A 23,276-nucleotide genomic window follows, 5' to 3' on the forward strand; every position below is an offset into this window, starting at 1 on the left:
TCCTAACCTTTAACAAAACATCAGTGAATTCAACCTTTAACTTATACTAATATATATATAAAATGTATTATTATTGTGGTACAGTCTCTGAAGGCTGGCAATTTCAGATATCGTGCCGGATTAGAGGTTGTTGTTTTTTTTCTGTGGTATTTTCTGTAGCAATTTGTTTACATTCAGGAATGTACTTGCATAAGACATTTTGATCTTCATGGAAAGGAAAGGAAAGGAGATGCAGTTAACTGCAAATTTGCAGATTAAGAAGTCTCTCTTAGGCCACGTACCCACTGCAGCCAAAAAAGGTTGTCACTTGTCAGCTCACCTTTGAGTGCTTAATCCTGTTCTCACATACACAGTTTGGTAAATTAGAGGAGTGACAACCACATTTTCACAAATTTCACTTGTTTACAGAGCCTGAATGTATGTGTCTTCATTCATTCATATGTTTCAGTCTTTTTCTCCATTGTAGTTTTTCTCATCAGGCCTGCAGTCTTGGGGTAACCTGTATATTATAGTCCAGGAGAGTGAAAACACTGTTTAACAACAGCCTCTTGGATTTGTATAAAACACAGTGATTCTTTTGACAGCAGCTTATAAATCAATGATAATATGGATGATAATTGGTCTCTGGTGGATAATCTCTTTGCTTAAAAGCGAACACAAAATTAGCTAAACTGGTGTCATTCATGTTCGCAGGCTCAAGACCGTGCGGCTAAGGTTATCACTTGTCAATCGCAATTGCGGGTGTAATTCCTGTATTCCGTACACACATGGAATTAAAACATAGGGTATCAACTTATTTAATATGATTGTATTAATATATAAAAAAAATTGTCTCTGTACTTTGGGTCATTGACAATTACTGGCTGGAACATACACGTGCACTTCAGTGGTTGTTTAAAGAGACCTGCAGTTCCTAACCACATTTTGCATGGAGTGTTTGGTTTGCTTTAGTAGCCAGATGTTTTGTGGTGCAATATAACAAACACCTTTGTGCAATTACTTGAATGCATCTCCCATAATCCGCATGCGTGTTAAGATTTACACCATGCAACTTTGATTACCAAAAGAATCACTCTAGCCCCTTTATTTCCATCAGCCACACCTGCTGGTCCTGTACCTCCCCCTGTTCCTGTGGCCCCTGTTCCCTCTCAGGCAAAGCCTAAAGAGGCCAAGACTAACCCCAAGCTGTCAACATCTCACACCTCTGCTCCAAAAGCTGTTCCTGCTGGACGCAGGAAACGCTCCTCTCTTTCTGCCTCCTCAAGCTCCCCCACCTCTCCAAAATCTGCCTCTGGCCCTCGTGCTACCCCACCATGCTCCCCCCTGGCTTCTCCTCCAGCTGACTCTCCAGTCACTGGGAAAACTGTTCCCAAGGTTATTAAGGCTGGCAAACAGGGAAAGCAACAAAAAGCAAAATATTTCAAACCTGCCGAACATGAGCAAATGGTTGCATCTCCCTCCGCCACTAAGCATGCTCAAGAGCCTACACCAGTTGCAACTCTGCAGTCTCTTGCTATACCAGCACCAGAGGTAGCAAAACCAGCTGAATATTCAGCTGATTCCCCTGTCTCCCCCAAAGTTGCTTTGGCTCCTGTGGCTTTTAAAATAACCTCCAAGCCTGCTGCACCTGCTCCCAAATCATTTACAGCAGACATGGCTTCCAGTCCACCCAAAGTGGCTGAAACTCCCAAGGTTACCATTGACGTACCAAAAGAAGCAACTGCTGCTGTTTCGCACCCCAAGAGTTCTACACCTCCAAAAGCAGCAGCTAAGCCTGGCCCTGCCCCAGTGGCAGATGTAAAGCCAGCTCTGGCTGCTTCTGTTAGCAAAGCAAAATCTCCAAAAGATAAGCCATTTGTGCCCCCCCCAAAGCCTGCTCCCTGGGTTGTGCCAACATCTTTACAAGATGATGATCTCCCACCACTCATACCACCTGAGAATCCTGTTACAATGCCTCTTTTCACACCCATGCCACCTAGCACAATCCCTGTAGTTACCCCAGCAGCTTTTAACACTAAGCTTGTCCCTACCAATAAGGAACCTGCTCCTAAGGTTGATGCTGCTCCTGCCACTAAAGTTGAGGCTGCTCCTGCCCCTAATGTTGAGGGTGTTTCTAAAGCTGAGGCTGCCACTAAAGCTAAGCCAGCCCCTGCTGCTAAAGTTGAGGCAACTGCTACCTCTAAAACTAAGCCAACACCTGCCTCTAAAACTAAGCCAGCACCTTTCCCTAAAGTTGAGGCAGCTCCCGCCCCTAATGTTGAGGGTGATCCTAAAGCTGAGGCTGCCACTAAAGATAAGCCAGCCCCTGCTGCTAAAGTTGAGGCAACTGCTACCTCTAAAACTAAGCCAGAACCTTTCCCTAAAGTTGAGGCTGCACCCGCCCCTAAAGTTGAGGCTGCACCCGCCCCTAAAGTTAAGGCGGCTCCCGCCCCTAATGTTGAGGGTGCTCCTAAAGCTGAGGCTGCCACTAAAGCTAAGCCAGCCCCTGCTGTTAAAGTTGAGGCAACTGCTACCTCTAAAACTAAGCCAGAACCTTTCCCTAAAGTTGAGGCTGCACCCGCCCCTAAAGTTGAGGCTGCACCCACCCCTAAAGTTGAGGCGGCTCCCGCCCCTAATGTTGAGGGTGCTCCTAAAGCTGAGGCTGCCACTAAAGCTAAGCCAGCCCCTGCTGCTAAAGTTGAGGCAACTGCTACCTCTAAAACTAAGCCAGCACCTTTCCCTAAAGTTGAGGCTGCTCCCGCCCCTAAAGTTGAGGCTGCTCCCGCCCCTAAAGTTGAGGCTGCTTTCGCCCCTAAACCTAAGCCAACCCCTACCTCTAAAAATAAGCCTGCTCCCGCCCCTAAATCTGAGCCAACCCCTGCCCCTAAAGTTGAGGCTGCTCCTGCCCCTAAAGTTGAGGCTGCTCTCGGCCCTAAACCTAAGCCAACCCCTACCTCTAAAAATAAGCCTGCTCCCACCCCTAAAGATGAGGCTGCTCCCGCCCCTAAATCTGAGCCAACCCCTGCCTCTAAAGTGGAAGCTGCTCCCACCCCTAAAGCAAAGGCTGCCTCTAAAGATACGCCCGCTCCTAAAGTGGAGGCTGCTCCCGCACCTAAAGTGGAGGCTTCTCCCGCCCCTAAAGCAAAGGCTGCCTCTAAAGGTGAGGCTCTTCCAGATGCTGCTCATGAAGCTGAGCCTGTCCCTGCCCCATTTCCCATACCAGTTAAACCCCCATCCATACTGGAGCCAGTCATCAGCAACAACAAGGGTATCTCTATCTCTTTCTGTCTGTCTGTTTTCTACTCTTTAGAATTATGTTAGTGTATTATTATTATTATTATTATTATTATAAAAAATATATATTATGCGTTAGGATCAATAAATGCACACTTAAGACATATAACACTGGATGTCCTTTGTCCGCAATAGCGGTCCATTTCAGAATCGTACATCTGTCTGCATCTCTTTGAGTGAAATTTACAAGTAAAGAGTTTCATAGGGCATTAACTAAATGGGTTTTACTTGAGTTTATCAACAATATAATCTCATTCTGAAGTGGTCAATTAGTTTTACCTCAATGTTACTGATTGTTTCAAATGAAATGTTTTAATAAAAACACATTGTTCACATTTTTCCCAATTTTGAATATTTTAATTAAACAGGATTCTGATTATTTTTTATTTTCTTTATGTGTGTCTTGTATGTGTGTAATGGCAATTAACTGAGGTTTCTGGTTATTTTAGGGTCTGGTACTGAATCTGACAGTGATGAATCTGTTCCTGATCTGGAGGAACAGGACTCCGCACAGACACAAACGCAACAGGCACAGGTAAGACATGGCATTATCTGGTTCCATAAGTAGTTTTTCCCTCTGCATCTACTAGTATTCTATTTCTCACACTCATGGAAAATTAGCACTTATTTTTAATTTCACTGTTACAAATAATTCTTCTTGATCATGGGATAGATGTAAAGAAAAAACATTCAAGTCTTTTCCATGGAACTGATTTGAAAACGTATCACCTTCCCATAGCTTGCAGCTGCTGCTGAAATCGATGAGGAACCTGTCAGCAAAGCAAAACAAAGCAGAAGTGAGAAGAAAGCCAGAAAGGTATACATTTCACAAAAAAGAATCCAAGAAACCACATGAATCTCATAACTGCTAGTTCTTCATAATGAATACGTTCACTGTTTTTAAACCTTGCTTCCCTTCACTAGGCCATGTCTAAATTGGGTCTGAGACAAGTTGCAGGCGTTACCAGGGTAACCATTCGCAAGTCTAAGAACATACTCTTTGTCATCACCAAACCAGACGTCTACAAAAGTCCAGCTTCAGATACATACATTGTCTTCGGTGAGGCCAAGGTAAAGATAAAAAAAATATATATATATAATATATATATGTCTCACACACACAGTTGAAGTCAGAAGTTTACATGCATTTAGGTTGAAGTCCACAGATTTTAAATGAGCAAACTATAGTTTTGGCAAGTTGTTTAGGACATCTACTTTGTGCATGACAGAAGTCATTTTTCCAACAATTGTTTACAGACAGATTGGTTCAATTTTAATTGACTATCACAATTTCAGTAGGTCAGAAGTTTATATACACAAAGTTAACTGTGCCTTTTAAGCAGCTTGGAAAATTCCAGAAAATGATGTCAAGCTTTTAGGCAATTAACCAATTAGCTTCTGATAGGAGTACTGAACTGGAGGTTTACCTGTGGATGTATTTTAAGGCCTACCTTCAAACTCAGTGAGTGCCTCTATGCTTGACATCATGAGATCAAAAGAATTCAGCCAAAAAAATTGTGGACCTCCACAAGTCTGGTTCATTCTTGGGAGCAATTTCCAAACGCCTGAAGGTACCATGTTCATCTGTACAAACAATAGTATGCAAGTATAAACGCCATGGGACCACGCAGCCATCATACATATTCTGTCTCCTAGAGATGAACGCAGTTTGGTGCTAAAAGTGCATATCAATTCCATAACAGCAAAGGGACCTTGTGAAGATGCTGGAGGTAACCGGTAGACAAGAATCTATATCCACAGTAATATTAGTCCTATATCTATATAACCTGAAAGACTGCTCAGCAAGGAGGAAGCCACTGCTCCAAACCCACCATACAAAAGCCAGACTACAGTTTGCAAGTGCACATGAGGACAAAGATCGTACTTTTTGGAGTAATGTCTTTTGGTCTAATGAAACAAAAATCGAACTGTTTGGCGATAATGACCGTTGTAATGTTTGGAGGAAAAAGGGTGAGGCTAGCAAGCTGAAGAACACCATCCCAATTATGAAGCATGGGGGTGGCAGCATCATGTTGTGGGGTTGCTTTGCTGCAGGAGGGACTGGTGCACTTCACAAAATAAATGGCATCATGAGGAAGAAAAATTATGTGGATAGATTGAAGCAACATCTCAAGACGTCAGCCAGGAAGTTAAAGCTTTGTCACAAATGGGTCTTCAAAATGGACAATAACCCCAAGCATACCTCCAAAGTTGTGACAAAATGGCTTAAGGACAGAGGTGGGTAGAGTAGCAAAAAACTTTACTCAAATAAAAGTACAATTACTTCAAAAATATAATTACTCAAGTAGAAGTACTAACATAAATAAGAATGTATCTAATTAAAAGGGTACTCTAGTAGTGAGTAACTCGTTACTTTAACAAATGACATAAGACGTTTACTCCCCTATGTTCCATTACAGAATACACATTGAACATGTACTACAGAATTATTATTATTAATAATGGAAATTATGTCATCATTCATCATGTTGTTCCAAACCCATATGACTTTCTTTCTACCATGCAACACAATAAAGAGATATTAGACAGAATTAGGGCTGGGATAAAGGATAATTTTTTTAACGATTAATCTAGCGATTATTTTTTCGATGCATCGATTAATCTAACGATTCTTTTTTTTTTTTTACACTTTATTAAATGTTACCTCCTTGGTCCTGTCTGTCAGCGCGTTGTCAGTGTCCTCTATGTATTTTTCACGACATTCATAGCTATAAGCGCATTATTAATAGCTATAAGCGAAAACTTTAGGTGTCGACAACGTATTATAGCCTACTCCAACATCGACTGCAAAGTGGGGATTTGAAAAAAAACTTACGGTACTCTGTCATCTGCAGCTGCAACCGGGTGGCGCATCTTAAGGTGCTGGTGCATTGCCGTGGTGCTAGAATGGAAGGCCATCTCCATTTTGCAAAGACGACATATCACGGAATTGTTTCCTTTTAAATGAAAGAATTCCCATACTTTAAAGGAACGAGTGCATGCCGCCTTGCACTTCTGATAGTCTGAGGAGCCACTCGTGTTGCTACTATTCGCTGGCGCCACCATCTTTGTTTTGGATCCGACGAATCGACGCGCATATTTTGTGTCGACGTATTTTTTGCATCGACGTCATCGATGACGTCGGCGCGTTGTCCCAGCCCTAGACAGAATGTTTGACTGAGTCACTCTTTCAGTGAATATATATATATATATTACAAAGTGAATGGTGACAGAGACTGTCAATCCCTGACATATAACATATTTTGTAGTCCACATAATGCAAAGACTCAAACTGGTTTGGAACAAAATGAGGGTAGAGAAATTATGACAGAATAATAAATTCTGGCAGAGCTATCACTTTAAAGAGATGGTTTACCCAAAAATGAAAATTCTCTCATTTACTAACTGTCATGCCATCCCAGATGTGTATGACTTTCTTCTGCAGAACACAAATTCAGAATTTTAAAAGAATATTTTAGCTCTGTAGGCCAACATTTTGATGCTCCAAAAAACACATGAAGGGCAGTATAAAAGTAATCCATAAAACTTCAGTGGTAATATCAATGTCTTCAGTAGTGATATGATAGGTGTGGGTGAGAAAACGATCAATATTTGTAATTTCTTGAATGACAGCAGGGGGTGATATTCAGAGAATTTGAATCACCAAAAACACAAGAAGAATGTGAAAGTGATCTGTTTCTTTGTTTCTCATCCACACCTGTCACATTGCTTCTGAAAATACTGATTTAACCATTAGAGTCTTATGGATTATTTTTATGTTGACTTATGATTGTTTGTTTTGCTTTAAAATGTTGCCACCCATTCACTTGCATTGTATGGACCTACAGAGCTGAGAAATTATTCTAAAAATCTTAATTTAAGTTCAGCGTAAGAAAGTCATACACATCTGGGGTTGCATGAGGGTGAGTAAATAATGAGAATTGTAAGTTTTTGGTGAAGTAAACCTTTAAGGGCTCTTGTCAGATCTGGATGAATTTGTCAATAAGATGAGAGGTTTGGAAAAATTTCTAGTAATTATTAGAGTGAAAACGTGAAAATGTTTCACAAGGATAATATATATAATGCTGAAATATTATGCCTTCTTTCGCTATTTCAGTGTCATGTGTAGATCGTTAGTTCTGTACAGCAGTACCGCCGCTCTGTAAATGCAGAGTATGCAGCCTAAGTAGGGCACCAACCCTGATCGTGGAACATCCGATGTGTCTGAGACCACCCCCTATCCAATATAGAGTACACTATTTCGGGTTTTCGCTATTTTGTAGGATTGTCTGAATTCTAAGTGAGCCACTCGTTCCCTACTTTTGTTCACTCATTCTTACCCAAAATGCACTCTAATTTCAAGTGTACATTTCAAGTACACTCGATGACTGTTAATTTCCCACAATCTTCCCACAATGGGGAAGACTTAGGAGCTAAGAGTTTACTGCTTCCTTCACTCCTGCAATATTTTATTTTATGCTGAATGTATTACATTACTTTTTGGCAAATCATTACTTAATTAAAATAACATATAGAGACAAAACATACATTTTAAAATGTACTCTTTATTTGATCAAATGTAATTACTCTTTACTCGTGCAGAAATGCTGTCTATTCACACTCCAGTTGTCATTTACGCTAATGGCAGTGATTTACACTCAATTTGGATGTTAACGTGGATTTATACAGTTAATCCGCCTGAAGAAACTGCGATAGTTTCCAGTACCCCCGTGAAGGCACGGAGCAAATGCATAAATACTGTTCATGACATGCGGGACAAAGCACACTGATATATTGCTGCACTAATTAAAAAATGTACACTTAAAAACTGATGTCATAAGAGTTACAGAATCACCCTGAAAATGACCATCCCATTACACGGAGAAGCCCGCGTTAGAATTAGAGCCAAAACTTACCTCAGCATGCTGCCTGAAGTTGGAGCTATAACTTCTATATCTTGAGCAATAACTATATCTTGAAATATCAGCTTGTCTTGGTGTTAAAAGAAGGCAATGCTTGATGAAGCTATTCTTCTTCTTTTTTTTTTTTTTCACTGTGTGGAGCAAAGAAAGTGTTTCACCTTGAAGAGTTTGATGCTGCTGCACTGATGACTTGAGTGGCATTCTGTGAGAGCGTCTCTTCATGCACAGCTGTGAACCATAAATTACATTAATTCAACATTAATGAATTAATTCTAATTAAACCCAGTGATGTAACGACAGTAACGCCACACATTGTAAAGAAGTCAAAGTAAAAAAAAAAAATTATTAGAAATGTACTTGAGTGATTAAAAAGTACTCACTTTTAAACCTACTGTATAAGTACATTTTTCCCCAAAAAGTACAAACCTGACTCCGTAACACCAGTTCTATCTAGAGGAATGGGCCAAAATTCCAGCAACTTATTGTGAAAGGCTACTTACTACCCAAGACGTTTGACCCAAGTTAAATAATTTAAATGCAATGCTACCAAATACTAACAAAGTGTATGTAAACTTCTGGCCCACTGGGAATGTGATAGCTGAAATAAATAATTCTCTCTACTGTTATTCTGACATTTCACATTCTTAAAATATAGTGATCCTAACTGACCTAAGACAGAGAATGTTTTCTACGATTAAATGTCACGCATTTTGAAAAACTGAGTTTAAATGTATTTTGCTGAAGTGTATGTAAACGTCTGACTTCAACTGTACTTTTTTAGTTGTTCAATTTTAGTGTGCGCACTCTTGGCTATTAGCCTACATTGTGGTTGAAAACAGTTGTAATTTTACATTGCAACCTTACTAGATAATCTAGGCTAGACTTCCTCTTGATGATGATTTAAACAGTTTGACTTTCGTTCTTCTGAGACTGATGAAGCCAAACTTTCTGTCCTGAGCGAGGAAAATGTTAGTGGTGTTATTGCTAACTGAGCCTCACAAAGTAAACTAAAATCCTGATGGTTTATTTTCCTCACAGATTGAAGACCTGTCCCAACAAGCTCAGTTGGCAGCTGCAGAGAAGTTCAAGGTCCAAGGAGAAGCTGTTTCAAACATTCAGGAAAACACACAGACGCCTACAGTACAGGAGGAGAGCGAAGAGGAAGAGGTGAGCGCTAATGCCATTGTGATTTAAGTGATATTGAAATGATTTATTTGCTGTATATGTATGTTTTCATATCGTGTTGAAATGTGAAAATTAATTTCGATTTCTACCGAGTCATTTATTTTACTGTTTACAGGTTGATGAGACCGGAGTGGAAGTCAAGGACATTGAGCTGGTCATGTCACAGGCTAATGTGTCCAGGGCAAAGGCTGTGCGTGCACTGAAGAATAACAATAATGACATTGTCAATGCTATTATGGTGAGTTTATCTAATAACGAGAATTTAATAAAATGCATTTTTTCTTCCCCCCTCGCATGAATTTCAAAACTCTTCTGTGATGATTTAACAGTATGACTTTCGTTCTTCTGAATTTTTTCTGAAGCCAATTCATCTGTTCTGAGAAGAGCTCATATACAGTGTATTTGCATTAAATCAATAATGCATTCAATACAATTGTATGATATTCCTAAGCTGTCTTGCTCTGTTTCATGTTTTGTATTTCTTCACAGGAATTGACGATGTAAATGGAGATCAGGGACTGGGTCACATTAAGATGTTGCTGATTTGATCTACACTATTGTTTGTACAATTTATACCCAAGAGAAATAAAGGTGTGGTTTGATGAAATTATCATGTTGTATTCAGTGTATTTTTGTATGGATATAAATTATATCAACTTCATACATTTGTCCAGAGAGGCTGAAAACATGGTTTGCATAGTGCAAGGTGGAAAAAAAAAAACATAAGTAAACCTTTGAAATAGTTGGCCATCCCATTAATATCCTGACAAGAATGTTGTGACATTTTTATATATATATATATATATATTATTTACTGACAGTGAAATATTTACTTTGTAAAATTGAGCATATGTTCAAAATATATTCATGTGATAATGTCAGACATGGGTTAAATTTAGGCCCCGATTTCACTAAACTTAACCCTCGGAGACCCAGCATAGCAGAATTAAGAATTTTTTTTAAAGCAGGTAATACCAGTTTTTATTAAACGGTCAGAAAGAGACTACACAACAGTAACTGACACTTTGAACTATCACAACCGTTTTAGTGGGGAAAATTTTATATTGAAGTCACAGCTTGCTAAAGTCGCATGCAATTCATCCAAAAGAAAATAATTCTTAAAAATCAAGGGTTTTCCATGTACTGCTATGATTTGCGAAAGTCACAACAGAAGTACATTTTCTTTAAAATCTGAATTTTTATCATCAGAGGCTTCCCAAAAACACTTAAGGTGGAAAAAGAAGAGACCGTGTCAGTGCTTTGAGAAAAGGGTCAGAGCACTTTTAAAATGGTCTCAGCACTATAATGTCATGTCAATGAGCTATTGCTAAAGGGATAGGTCACATAGTGATGTTCAGAAGTGATATGATGGTGTGGGTGAGAAACGGATCAATATTTGTCATTTTTTACAATAAATTATCCCTACCCAGTAAGTGGTGATTTGCACAAAGAATATGAATTGCCAAAAATCAAACGAAGAACACTGAAGTGGAAATTTATAATAAAAACATTTTGTTCTGTTTTTTCACCCACATATTGCTTCTGAAGACGTGAACTTAACCACAGGAGTCATATGAATTACTTTTATGCTACCTTTATAGAGCTGAGATATTCTTCTAAAAATCTTTGTGTTCAACAGAAGAAAGTCATACACATCTGGGATGGCACGAGCTGAGGAAATAGGATAAGTTTAGGGTGAACTATCCCTGTAATGACAGTAATTTAGATATCATTTTGCCTTTGATATTTAAAGGACTTTGAATATGAATATCTGTTAAATATCGTATGTGCTCAAAATAAGTGATCTACAATTATCTAGCAGTTGCATTGATTTGTGCTTTATTTAAAGTTTTTCATTAAATTAAATAAAAGGACCTGAAATCTTGAAATTTTCTTGCATTTTCCCAGTATACAAAACTGTCACCAACACAGGTTTAGGTAGGTTACTGTATTTTTGTTTGGATTGTCAGCAACATTTTTAAGGAGTTGAATTTTAAATATAACTAGTACAGATATAACACTAATAAGGGGTGATGATTTAAATAGTTATAGCATTGTGAAATGGCTGTTCTATGTTGTGTAAAACATGTTCATGACCATATTTGTGTTTAAGTAGTGGAATTGTAGTAAGTAGCCTGTACATTACTTTTTCAAAGTAGGCCTAATTTAGCAAGGCATTTATGGCACCAATATAGTAGTCATATACATCTTATCAATATGAGTAATGACTTAAGTAACATTGCGAATGAGAAGTGCAAATTTTGAATATGAGCTGCATAGAAGTTAAAATGCCTTTAACCTCTCTTGTTTACCTCAGCATCTTAACTTTGAAAAACGGCATGACATCATGTGTACAGGAAGTTATTTAAACTGGAAGGGTATAAATGACATCAGAGTGTTGACACTTTTTTTTAAGAACTCTGAAGGTACATTTTCTAAATTTAGAACCCTTCTGCAGAAGAACAAATTGTGCTTTAATGGGGGCTGACCACATGTTGTCAACTGCTCTCAACTCTAAACTGACCAATAGGAGTCTGACCTCAGAGTAGGGTGGGATTAGAATAATATCCACAACTGTAAAATGTGTAAGCACCACAGGGTGTAATCCAAGTGACAATAAGAAATATGTGTTTTGAAAGGAAAGTTATCTTAATTTCTCATTTTGAAGACAAGCTCAATAGAAGAGAAGAGAGCCAGGTAAGACAAAATATTGTTTTTGGTTTTTTTTGCCAGGCATTTTGCTAGTACCTCCAAGGTAACTGCAAGGTTAAGTGTGCATTGCAGGATTGGGCTAAACTCAAGCTGTCCATTTTGACCTGTCTTGGTGAAGAAAATGCTGTTTATTATAAAAGTTGATCATTGTAAAAGCACATTTAATTCTATAACCCCCTGCACTTTACAGAATTCAAAATCAGAACTTGTTACTAGACATTTAAAACAAAATAAACTACCTGCTAATTCTAAATGGACCCCTAACACAGCTGCACACATTGAGTATCTAACCCTTGATTTCCCAAACTGTCAATAAACAAAATCTGAATTTTGGTGCACAACTAAGGCCTGTGATATTATCTAGTTTCTATCGTCATTAAAATTCAGCAAAAGTCACCTTTTATTGTTATATTTATTCCATTATAGAAAATACTGTATTCTTCTGCATTAATTGAAGAATAAAGTAAATGATAGAACAATAGTGTAATTATAGTTCATGGTGAAAACATGTCTGATAACATATACTGAATTATGTGTCTAATGGTTACATTAATGTAAGCCTTGATATTTTTACACGCTGAACAAATTACAAAAGAGAGGACATGTCTGTTGTTGAGTTTTTCAGTATGCCTGGCATTTAAGGACAGGACTTATTGATCCCCTACAATTAAGCATATGGAAATAGACCTGTTGTGCAACTGTGTATGCACAATGTGCCAAAGACGCCTGCCAGTCCTCATATATCACAACAAAGACAAGTGTAGCAAAGAGTGGCACCTCTGTCCTGAGTGCCATGTGACCCAGCAGGCAACTACAAATATGGACTGGGGCTTTATGGAAGCACTAAACAAACAGGGTATTTTTCTGACCTTCAGTTGACCCTTTGGTGGCCCATTTCAATGAAAGTTCTGAGCATGGTCATCATGTTGTCATTCAAAAGAAGATTTACAGTTGTTTACAAAAAGTGATTTATTGTTGGAGCATAATCACTTAAGAGACTGGAAAACAGTCATTAAATTAATGTCACTGAGACATTATGGTTCCATTATTTAAGAGAGTAATTTGTAAATCTTCTTAAAAGTGGCTCAGATAGTTTTATGTGATATCTGGTGTGTTGTCTGCGTTTTTGCATGTCATTTATGAGAGGATTGTGGTTTAATAAAAACTGGAAAATACTAATTTTAGTTTAATGTTATTTAAATGACCAAGAGGGGGCGTACATACATAAATCACCACTATGTTGTGACAAAAAGTCTGATGATGTTGTTATACTTGTGTCTACTTCATGTCAGCAGGACTAAGTTTAGTAAACTGTTTTTATACTGTATAGTGTGTGTGTGTGTATATATATATATATACACACACACACACACACTGAAGAGACAACCACTTGCCCACCCTAAACTATCCTTCATGATGTTTTGTTTGCTTGAACGTCTTTTTTTTTTTTTGTATCATTTTTATTTTTGTTTGTATCATTCACTGATTCAGATTTTACTGCTCACTCATCCAGGCCTGGTCCAAATCATCTACTCGGTCCCTATTGTTTCTGCCAAGTTGTTTGTGCTTTAATGATGGGATGGTACATTGACAAAAACTGGGTCACTCATCTGGGATCAAGGCGGCTCCGGTTACTCTGCAAGATGAAGTATCTGCTGTCAAACTTCAGAAATGTGTCTCAGCTTGTCAGAAGTCCATTTTCCATGAGGCCTCATAGATCTTGTCAGAGCCTCTTCTCATCATCAGTTCAGTCCTCAAGGACTCGTCTAAAATCTAATAGATCAAAAATGAGAATTTTTAGCATTACCCCCACAAGACGTTTTAGGACAGTTACCAATAATATGAAATTTGAATATGAACTGAGCCTTCAAATTCATCGATTTTACTCAAGCTCCAGTAGAGAGTCTTTCAAAGCAGAGGCTCCCATTGGAGTTTACCAGAACAGCAGGACTCCCTTTCGGCTGCACTTCCTAGGAATGAGATTAGGAGAATCTTTTAATCGTCTTTCAAGGCACATTAACATGTACTTTATGAAGAAAGAGGCCTCTTTGATATATTATGAACAGGAAGGGTTGATGTGTGCAGTGCAGGACCCACTAACCAGAACTCAAAGACGAGCTCAAAGCCAAAGAGCACTTAGAGAGAGACACTCTGGAGAGAACAGTGCTTTCATAGGGACACCTGCCCTTGAGCAAATCCAAGAAGCTTCCTCAAATCAGTCTCAGGGACCATCTTTGTCCAATCTGGGACTACAGCTGTTCCATATTAGCTCCTTGGCAACTAGATTTGGTGAGAGTTACAGCTATGTGGCCAATCATATTAACTCTGTATTCACTCGAAGTCCAGCAAAACATTTCCATGCGGAGGTATTATTAGATGATGAGTTCAGAAGGTCTAGAGGTAGAAAGCGAAGAGTTGTAGGTAATAAGAGTGATACTTATAGAGAATCAGAGCTGCAAAATAGAGAAAACAACACACCAACAAGAACACTGGCAGCAGAGATTAGTAATAACAAAGTGTCTAGTTCCTGGGAGGAAGGGTATGTCCACTTTGCCCGTCACATCAACCGATACTTTGGAGCAAAAGCAGATTCTATTGAAGAACTACCCCATAATCAAAGGACAGCTTCTGCTGATCATCAAATGTCACATACTGAGACACAAATGCTGAAGTCTTCCATTGCATTGGACCAGTCTCCTCTAGAGGGAGCAGATAGCTCTACTTTGCCACTTCGGCCCAAAGGCCTGTTCCACATGAGCAGCCTCACCACACACTTTGGTGAAAATTACACTTACATGGCTAACCATATCAACCGCTACTTTAAGGGATCTGCAGTTTCAGAGGTGGAGGGGGAGATGGACCGAGAACACTATACAGAACAAAACAGAGATTCACCTGAATACACCATGACACAGAAAAAGACTGTGTCCTTTTTTCAGAGCCTGTTGAAACCGTCAACTATACCCAGCCTGGTTGGCAGCTTCCTGGGAATAGGTTCAAGCAGGAATAGCGACCACACCACATATGTAGCCAGGGCTCCAGAAGCCATGCTATATAAAACGGTAAGCCTTACTGACCTGCTTTGTCAAGCTTGTCTGCTTTGGCTCAACGTAAGCCAAACATGCTCTGTTTTCTAGGCTTTGGGAAGGAGGAAGGCAGAGGACACCACTAGAGTTCTACTGAACAGCCTACAGGAAGCTATGGGACCCTCAGCCATCACTTCCTGTGTGGAGGAATTGAACGCTCACCTCATTCAGCACCCAGCATGCAAAGCTGTGGTGTGGCAGGTGCAATACAATGCTCATATGCCTTCACTAAATTCAGAACTCTGTCCATATCTATGGAAATTCAGATTTTTTATAAATTTTCTTTCATGAAATCCAGGAAAAATCAGCATTGCAGCTCCTTAGACGGCGCCGGATCTTCTGGATGAATGAAAAACTTCAGGAAGCCATTAGGGAAACTCTTGCTCTGATTGGCTACATAGATCCAGTCAAAGGTTGTGGGATCAGAGTGCTTTCCATTGATGGAGGAGGAACAAAGTAGGAATACTATAGCAATCACTGAATGTTTAACATACTGTTACAACTGAATGTCTGTAATTTGGACAAATATGACCCAACAGATCTTCTAAAATTGTCTTCTTAGGGCTAGATTTCTGTATATAGAATGTCTATGAAAAATGTTATAGTGCGAGTTCCCTTTCTATCACTCACTCGACGTTGTGTCGATGAGTTGACACTTGGGGTCGCTCCTGCGGAGCCCAGACATCTCTGATCTTGAGAAAAGGCCAATGGAAGTTGGCGTATGGAATTTGCATGCCACTCCCCTGGACATACAGGTATAAAAGGAGAGACGCTGCAAACACACATCAGATATCTTCTTCAGAGCCGAGCGAGCAAGTTCAAAGAGCTGAATTCCTCTGCCGCCTCCATTCATCTCTCTACGCTGTTGGATCTACGGTGCATTCCAGTGGTACTCCCCCTCGCACACCACGGTTGTGCTGATTAAATACCCCTGGGCGCTTCAGCAGCAGAAAACTACGGAGTGAACAACTTCGTTTATATATATATTTCTATTTATACCTACGTATACATATATATATATATATATATATATAAACACATAAAAGAGTTTAATTTCCTCTAAAAGAGTGGCACAAAAGAAAAACATCTTTTTCGTTTGTGTATGTTTCCTGGTTGCGATCGTTACCTCTCCGCTTCCAATGGCAACTATCGCTGCCTCTCGTGTTGGGTACTGCCCACGCAGGGACAGCGTTGTGGATGGATCATGCTCTCACTGCGAGGGCATGATTCTGGCAACATTGTTGTCACGGCTTTCTCTCGTAAGAGGGAAAGCCACTGCAGCGGCTCCCTGACTCGGTCCTTCTACCCACGGGTATGAGGCAGGGTCGGTTAGCACTGGGGGTGATTTGGGGATTTCAATGGGAGCTTCTCCGCTGGGAAACACCCCACAGATCTTCCATTCCCCAGCACACTTGTTTGCCAGCATCGGAGAGTGGGTTGGTTTAGTCTGTCGCCATACGCAGCTGACGGCCATGCTTGCCTGGGTGGCTGCGAGCGTCAGGATGGAGTGGAATCCATGGTCTGGTGATCTGTCCCGGGGCTCCGAGCGCCGCTTACGGCCGAGCCCCACACCTTTCTTTCCGGAAGTGCATGATGAGCTCACGCGGTCGCGGCGGGCACCTTTTACTGCCTGGACCCAGTTTGCGGACTCGTCCTCTCTCACTACCCTCGACAGTGGGGCTGCCAGGGGGTGCTCGGCAACTCCCCAGGTTGGTAAGGCCAGTAGGCTGGCACCACCGGGTGGGCGAGAACACTGCTGCCTTGCGCGCGGAGATCGCCTTCCTTCTACGAAAGGACGCAATAGAGCCTTTTCCTCCAGCCGAGGTGAAGAAGGGGTTTTACAGCCCCTACTTCATCGTACCTAAAAGAGGCGGCGGGTTGCAGCCAATCCTAGACCTGTGAGTTCTGAAACGGGCTCTGCACAGACTCCCACCGAGATGCTCACGCAGAAACGCATTTTAGCAGGCGTCTGGCATCAGGATTGGTTCGCGGCGGTGACCTGAAGGACGCGTACTCCCATGTCTGATTCTTCCTCGACACAGACCCTTTCTCCGGTTTGCCTTCAAGGGTCAGGCATATCAGTACAAAGTCCCCCCCTTCGGCCTGTCCAAAAGTCGCTGAGGTAGCCCTTGCCCCGCTAAGGGAAGTGGGCGTCCGCATCCTCAGCTATCTCGACGACTGGCTCATCCTAGCTCACTCGTGGGACATGTTGTGTGCGCACAGGGACCTGGTGCTCAGGCACCTCAGCCACTTGAGGCTTCGGGTCAACTGGGAAAAGAGCAAGCTCGCTCTGGTTCAGAGCATCTCTTTTCTCGGTATGGAGTAGACTCGGTCTCAATGACGGTGCACCTCACCAACGAACACAGTGCTGAACTGTCTGCATGGGTTCAGACAGAACACGTTGGTCCCACTGAAATCCTTTCAGAGGCTCCTGGGGCATATGGCATCCTCAGCGACGGTCACGCCGCTTGGGTTGATGGTCCCCAGGCACGTCGTGGTTATGACAGATGCCTCCCAACGGGGCTGGGGCGCCGTTCCCTGTCAGCGAACTGTGCCTAGAGTTCGGTCTGGCTTACTCTCACGTCATCCTGAGACCCCGACTGGGTTATGTGCCCAAGGATCCCACGACCCCTTTCAGGGATCAGGTGGTGAACCTGCGATCGCACGCAGAGCTTTAAAAGCTATGAGCAGCTCATTGTCTGCTTCGGTGGACAGCGGAAGGGAAGCGCTATCTCCAAACAGTGGATTGCCCACTGGGTCATCGATCCCATCACTATGGCATACCATAGTGCCTCCACCTGCTGGCCTACGAGCCCATTTTACCAGGGGTGTTGCGGCTTCTTGGGCGTTGTCCCACGGCGCCTCTCTAGCAGACATATGTAGAGCCGCGGGCTGGGAAACACATAACACATTTGCAAGGTTCTATAACCTCAGGATTGAGCCAGTTTCGTCCTGTGTGTTATCAGGTGACACAAACAGGTAAGTTCGGGTCAGCTGGCTGGGTGTATCGCTTGTACATAGTGCCTTTCCCCTCCCTTGAGGTGAAGACGTGCGCTCTTTCGCCAGTTACGTTCGCAAGTGTGAACCCTGGATTTTCTTCCTTCCTAGCCTAGCGGCCGTCAAGTCGTTGTGTCCCTCCTGCCAAAGGAACGAGACGTTGTGTCCCTCCTGCCACAACACTGAACCAACCGCTGAAATGGCCGGGTCTTTGGCTCGGCTCCTCAGTGCGATACCTGATGTGTGTTTGCAACGTCACTCCTTTTATACCCGTATGTCCGGGGGAGTGGCATGCAAATTCCACATGCAAATTTCCATTGGCCTTTTCTCAAGATCAGAGATGTCTGGGCTCCGTAGGAGCGACCCCAAGTGTCAACTCATCGACACACGTCTCGTTCCCTCCATCAGGGAATGGAGGTTACGTTAGTAACCGAGACGTTTTTCCGAATAAAGACAATATTTGTGTCACACATAGTACAAAAATTGGTGTTTATGCATAGATGGGTTTTAATTATATCTGCTTCCTGCATTACAGAGGGATAGTTCCACTTCAAGTGCTCAAACAGCTGGAGGCTCAAACAGGAAAACGAGTTTATCAACTCTTTGACTATATTTGTGGAGTAAGCACAGGTAAAAATGCATGAAAAACTTAATCACTCTCAGGTCTCAGAAATAGAATATAGGGGAGACTGGGGCTGTATGTCACACTTTCGACACAGAGTAGGTTTATTTCAAGTAAATTTCATCATCTTAAAATTTTGGATACATTGACCTTTTGTGATAACTTGGTCCACTAGTGGGGGCAAGTTGTCACAATTGAACCTACTATTAAACTAGTGCCGTAGGTTTCATGTGAACATTGGGGCGATTGCACCACGAGCAAAACAAAATCTACGTGTCTCTTTAAATCTACACCTGCATTAAACTGCATATTATAGGCTGTTCAGGAAACTGTAAAAATTAGAACAACTATGAGGCACAAAACAATTAAAGGAACAACAAATATGGTAAAGTTATTGTACAAAAATATCAAACATTGTTTTGGCCAACAAAAATTTTAATTTATAAATTGTATACTTTATGATATTTAAAACACATGTGACAACTTTCCCTAATAAAAATTGGGCTTCGATATTATAATAGTTGACCCTTGCCATAATGTATGCCAGTGTGGTTTGATTACAGTATGTTTGCTTGTTTACCCACAAACTGTAACAAAAATATGATGTTAGTCAAAATTTACTTAGGAGGATAGAATTCACAAAAATGTATCTAACTTAAGAGGGTTTTGAACTATATGTTGGAAACCAACATACAAAATCTCTACTATAAAAAACATATTTGTGTAGTTTTATTTTTAACTTCAAGTCTTATCATCACTGAGAGATAGCCCATGTAACAGCATCCCTGTTTGAGTGTCAGCCCCGGTCTCCCCTAAACCTAACCATAAATTCAGATAAAGTCAATATAATACTCAATATGTATCTATATATTCAACCCTAAATATATATATATATATATATATATATATATATATATATATATATATATATATATATATATATGTATATATATATTTACATCTGTTTGTTATTCAGGAGCAGTTCTGGCTTTCCTGTTGGGTCTGGCTCATATCTCTTTAGATGAATGTGAAGAGATGTATCATCGTTTTGGGTCGGATGTTTTCAGACAGAACCCCCTTGTTGGTACTGTGAAGATGGGCTGGACACACTCCTACTACAACACAGAAACATGGGAGATGATCTTGAGGTTGGATATTCACACTCAGTGGTTATTGGAGCAGTAGAAATATGACCTGTATATCATACCCTGCCTTGTTAACTGTCCTTTCATGTTCATCATAGGGAGAAAATGGAGGAGCAGATTTTGATTAAAACAGCCAGAGATGAGCAGAGCCCAAAGGTAAAGCTGTGGCACTCAACAGTCTTTATTAAAGAGTGCTCCATATTTTCTAGAGATCCTGACTGCAGTTCTCTCCTAAAACAGGTCTCTGCAGTAAGTGCAGTAGTAAACTGGGGAACAAGTCCAAAAGCATTTATCTTCCGAAACTATAACCATTCTCCAGGAAGACTGAGCCGCTACGCTGGAGGGTCAGGATACCAGTTGTGGGAGGCTGTTCGGGCCTCATCCGCTGCTCCAGGCTATTTCCAGGAGTTCCCTCTCCAAGGTGACATACACCAGGTCAGTGTAATAATAAATGTCACTCAAATTGCCACATGCTACTTCAATCACTTCATTATAGTAGTTATGACAATGGATGTGTCCAGATCTTTTTCATATTGGTTCTCCAGGATGGTGGCCTTATACTCAATAACCCTTGTGCCCTTGCTGTCAATGAAAGCCGTCTGCTATGGCCCAATCAGCCCTTCCAATGTGTGCTTTCACTGGGGACTGGTCGCTATGACAATGCTAGAAGAGGGCCTGCAACCTCCACAAGTTTAAGAGCCAAAATCAGCAATCTTATTTGCAGTGCAACTGATACAGAAGGTAAGTCTAGAACCACTGCTAGGATACTAAACCTACAATTCACACTAAATCATTTAATTAAATCCTATGGGTGGATGCTGGTAAGTTATGGCATCTGGTACAGTCAGGGCGGTTGCAAGGTAATCTGTGCCCCCTGACTGTATATTGCTCTGGGCTCCTTTACTATTAAAAAATACAGTTTATCATTTTTTTGTGGGGCCCCCCTGTACCTTTGGGCCCCTAGAATCCTTACCACCTTTCACCCCACTAGCTTCAGTATATTGTCATCTATTATCTATCATTATGGGAATGTTCTTATTATACTAGAATGGAATGACACTGATGTTTCCCACTTTACCAATATTTTAATTCAATTTAATTGCCAATCAATATTGTGGCTCTTTGCACACACTTTCCTTTTCCCTTTAATTTGTATAATCAATTGTGTGTTTTAAGGTGTTGATATTGTTCATACTTCCTTTTCAGGTGTACACACCCTGTTGGATGACCTCTTGTCACCAAACGTGTATTTCCGTTTTAACCCAATGCTGAGTTTAAATGTGACTCTGGATGAAAGCAGGCCTGGAGTGCTTCAGCAGCTGCAGAAAGACACACAGCTGTACATGGACCGGAACCAACCCAAACTGGATCGCATGTGTGATGTTCTGATGGCAGAGCGCACAGCAATCTGGAAAACACGGGACTGGATCGGTGAGAAAGCGTGGGAGCTGCAGCAGCGCTGGGCTTGACTGGACACAAATTATTGAAGAGGAATCAGATGCATGTTTAGACATTGCATGGTCAGTGCACATTTGTACATAATTTAAATTATTAGTTTTAGATTTAGCTCAGGGAGGAGGTAAAACTAAATCGTTACATACTATATAAGAAAGATAAGTGTACACCAGGGTCAGAAATGAACTTTTCCATTAAGGGGCAATATTTGCCCCCTAGATTTTCAAGGATATTTTAGACCTTTTATAGGGTATTTATTCTAGCCTAAAGTAAAAATATAAGGTGTTGTCCTATTATATCAAATTGAAGGTGAATTGAACCAACCGATTTGAATTGTCAGTATTAATAATTAGATTAATAATAAATAAAATAATTAGCCCACCTCAATTTCGGACACTTGTGTATATACTTTTACTGTTGTTTCTTTGTTAAAAAATAAAAAATCGCATGAATAACCTCAAGTAAAATTATATTTATGAATTAAAAACAACAATCTGTGTGAATGTTATTTATTATGGTATCTTAATAGTATGTATTGCTCTATTTAATTTTTCTGAGGATTTTTTAATAACAAAATGCATGTTAATCTTTAGTTAATCCTTTATTTCTCCAAATGAAATAACAGATAACGGATCATTTAAAGTCTAATAAAAATTCAGCACCTAATATTCAGATCACTGTGACAATAGAGACAACTTGAGAAAACAAAACACATGGAAATCCTACAGAGCCTCCCTAAAGATAATAGAAACAACTGCCATTACTGTTTACATATCCGCTGTTGACAGTGTGCTGGTAATGAATCTATTAACATGAAATGAACCTTGCTGAATTTAGTGAGGTTTTCAGTGCTTAAATGAACTGAAGAAGCCACACGGTCATCACTCATGTGTCAAGCTTTTATTTGCTTTTTGAAGTGCATTGTTTCTTTTCTAGAACAATTGAGCAAAATTCTCTTTCTGAGATTCAGTGTTATTTTTCCTCAGCCTTTCGTTGTTAATTCCAGCTTTGAACAAACTGTTGGACCTCTTTTATGTTTTATTTCGATTTTTGACAGTCTGACATGGCTTAAAAGACAATACATGGACATCTTCAGCCCCAGAGTATGTTGGATAGTAAATTGGATATAAACTGCAGAGGCTTTTTCATTTGAACTGTACATTGAGGTTATTGTAAAATCAGGTAAGAACATTCTCTTCATTTTCAAATAAGAAAAATGCCTCTATATGGAGAAAATGTACAGTATAATACACATTATTGCATTTATATCCTTAGCAGATACTTTCTTACCAAAGCAATACTATAAATCTGTATGGCTTTGTTGTTTGGGTTGGTAATTTGTATTTTTAATTTATTTTATTTTTTTGCCTGTTTTGTCTCCCAAAGCAATTTTAATTTCACCGTGACTGAGTTTAAAAGCAGAGCAATGTCATTGTCAGCTAAACAATGTACTGTATGTTTCATTGTAATGTCATAATCTCTCTGACTTCAGGAGAGTTGTGAGTCAGCTGCTTTGTGTGAACTAAAGTTTTAATTGAAGACAATGTCAACAATTCAGACACAAGCTTCTACGTATTAAGACTGATATTCGAACAGAATTAGCAGCCTGTGTCTATGTGGACAGATGTTTCATTGTCCTGAGTCTGGAGGAAGCGGTTCATTCAGGCTCGTGCCCTGTACTGTACAGTTTGGTGCATGGCACAGTAGCGCTGGTGATGTCATGTGCACTGCTTAGGATACTGAAGGGCTTGAGAACATGACCAGAATTACATCATACACACAAGTCAAGTCAAGTGGTTTTTATTGTTTTATTACACGTCTCTGTTTACTGATGAGATGACTCAAGAACTTTTTTTGTTCTCTCATGACACTCAATATC

At 40.4% G+C, this 23,276-nt stretch overlaps 2 protein-coding genes and 2 non-coding genes across 8 annotated transcripts in view; all 4 read left to right on the forward strand.

Annotated features, from left to right (window-relative positions):
• The window catches only part of naca (nascent polypeptide associated complex subunit alpha), a 17,201-nt gene extending 7,211 nt beyond the window's left edge, over positions 1-9,990 (forward strand). The window contains exons 3-9 of one of the 2 annotated variants that reach the window (XM_052106307.1): positions 1,097-3,247; positions 3,723-3,808; positions 4,013-4,090; positions 4,198-4,344; positions 9,234-9,362; positions 9,496-9,618; positions 9,870-9,990. In XM_052106307.1, coding sequence (XP_051962267.1) covers positions 1,097-3,247; positions 3,723-3,808; positions 4,013-4,090; positions 4,198-4,344; positions 9,234-9,362; positions 9,496-9,618; positions 9,870-9,884 — 2,729 coding nt within the window. In that variant the 3' untranslated portion in view covers positions 9,885-9,990. The remainder of the gene's footprint in view (positions 1-1,096; positions 3,248-3,722; positions 3,809-4,012; positions 4,091-4,197; positions 4,345-9,233; positions 9,363-9,495; positions 9,619-9,869) is intronic. The other variant, XM_052106308.1, reaches the window with a different exon arrangement.
• LOC127629363 (small nucleolar RNA SNORD59) lies at positions 9,082-9,157 on the forward strand. The gene has a single exon (XR_007968759.1). It is a non-coding gene; the product is annotated as a small nucleolar RNA SNORD59 (small nucleolar RNA).
• On the forward strand, positions 9,689-9,765 carry LOC127629362 (small nucleolar RNA SNORD59). The gene has a single exon (XR_007968758.1). It is a non-coding gene; the product is annotated as a small nucleolar RNA SNORD59 (small nucleolar RNA).
• Positions 9,991-11,941: 1,951 nt separating the features above from the next.
• On the forward strand, positions 11,942-23,197 carry LOC127629193 (calcium-independent phospholipase A2-gamma-like). 4 transcript variants are annotated; one of them, XM_052106304.1, is made up of 10 exons: positions 11,942-12,077; positions 13,606-15,154; positions 15,230-15,379; positions 15,477-15,634; positions 18,711-18,805; positions 19,774-19,945; positions 20,041-20,098; positions 20,183-20,377; positions 20,464-20,683; positions 21,149-23,197. In XM_052106304.1, the coding sequence occupies exons 2-10, from the start codon at positions 13,664-13,666 to the stop codon at positions 21,409-21,411; spliced, it is 2,802 nt and encodes a 933-aa protein (XP_051962264.1). In that variant the 5' UTR covers positions 11,942-12,077; positions 13,606-13,663; the 3' UTR covers positions 21,412-23,197. The 4 variants fall into 4 exon arrangements, with proteins under 4 accessions (XP_051962264.1, XP_051962266.1, XP_051962262.1 ...); XM_052106306.1 differs by having other exon boundaries at positions 11,959-12,077; positions 15,032-15,154; positions 21,149-23,194; XM_052106302.1 differs by having other exon boundaries at positions 11,966-12,077; positions 13,584-15,154.
• The last annotated feature ends 79 nt before the right edge of the window (positions 23,198-23,276 follow it).

This window comes from Xyrauchen texanus, chromosome 35 (genome assembly GCF_025860055.1).
Source record: "Xyrauchen texanus isolate HMW12.3.18 chromosome 35, RBS_HiC_50CHRs, whole genome shotgun sequence".
Lineage (NCBI taxonomy): Eukaryota > Metazoa > Chordata > Actinopteri > Cypriniformes > Catostomidae > Xyrauchen > Xyrauchen texanus.

Excerpts from the sequence above, each read along its gene's own strand:
- LOC127629193 (XM_052106304.1), top strand. The coding sequence starts at position 13,664 with ATGATGGGATGGTACATTGACAAAAACTGGGTCACTCATCTGGGATCA. Across the intron at positions 15,380-15,476 it reads GCAAAGCTGTGGTGTGGCAG|GAAAAATCAGCATTGCAGCT; the intron begins GTGCAATACAAT and ends CATGAAATCCAG. Across the intron at positions 20,378-20,463 it reads TCCAAGGTGACATACACCAG|ATCTTTTTCATATTGGTTCT; the intron begins GTCAGTGTAATA and ends GGATGTGTCCAG.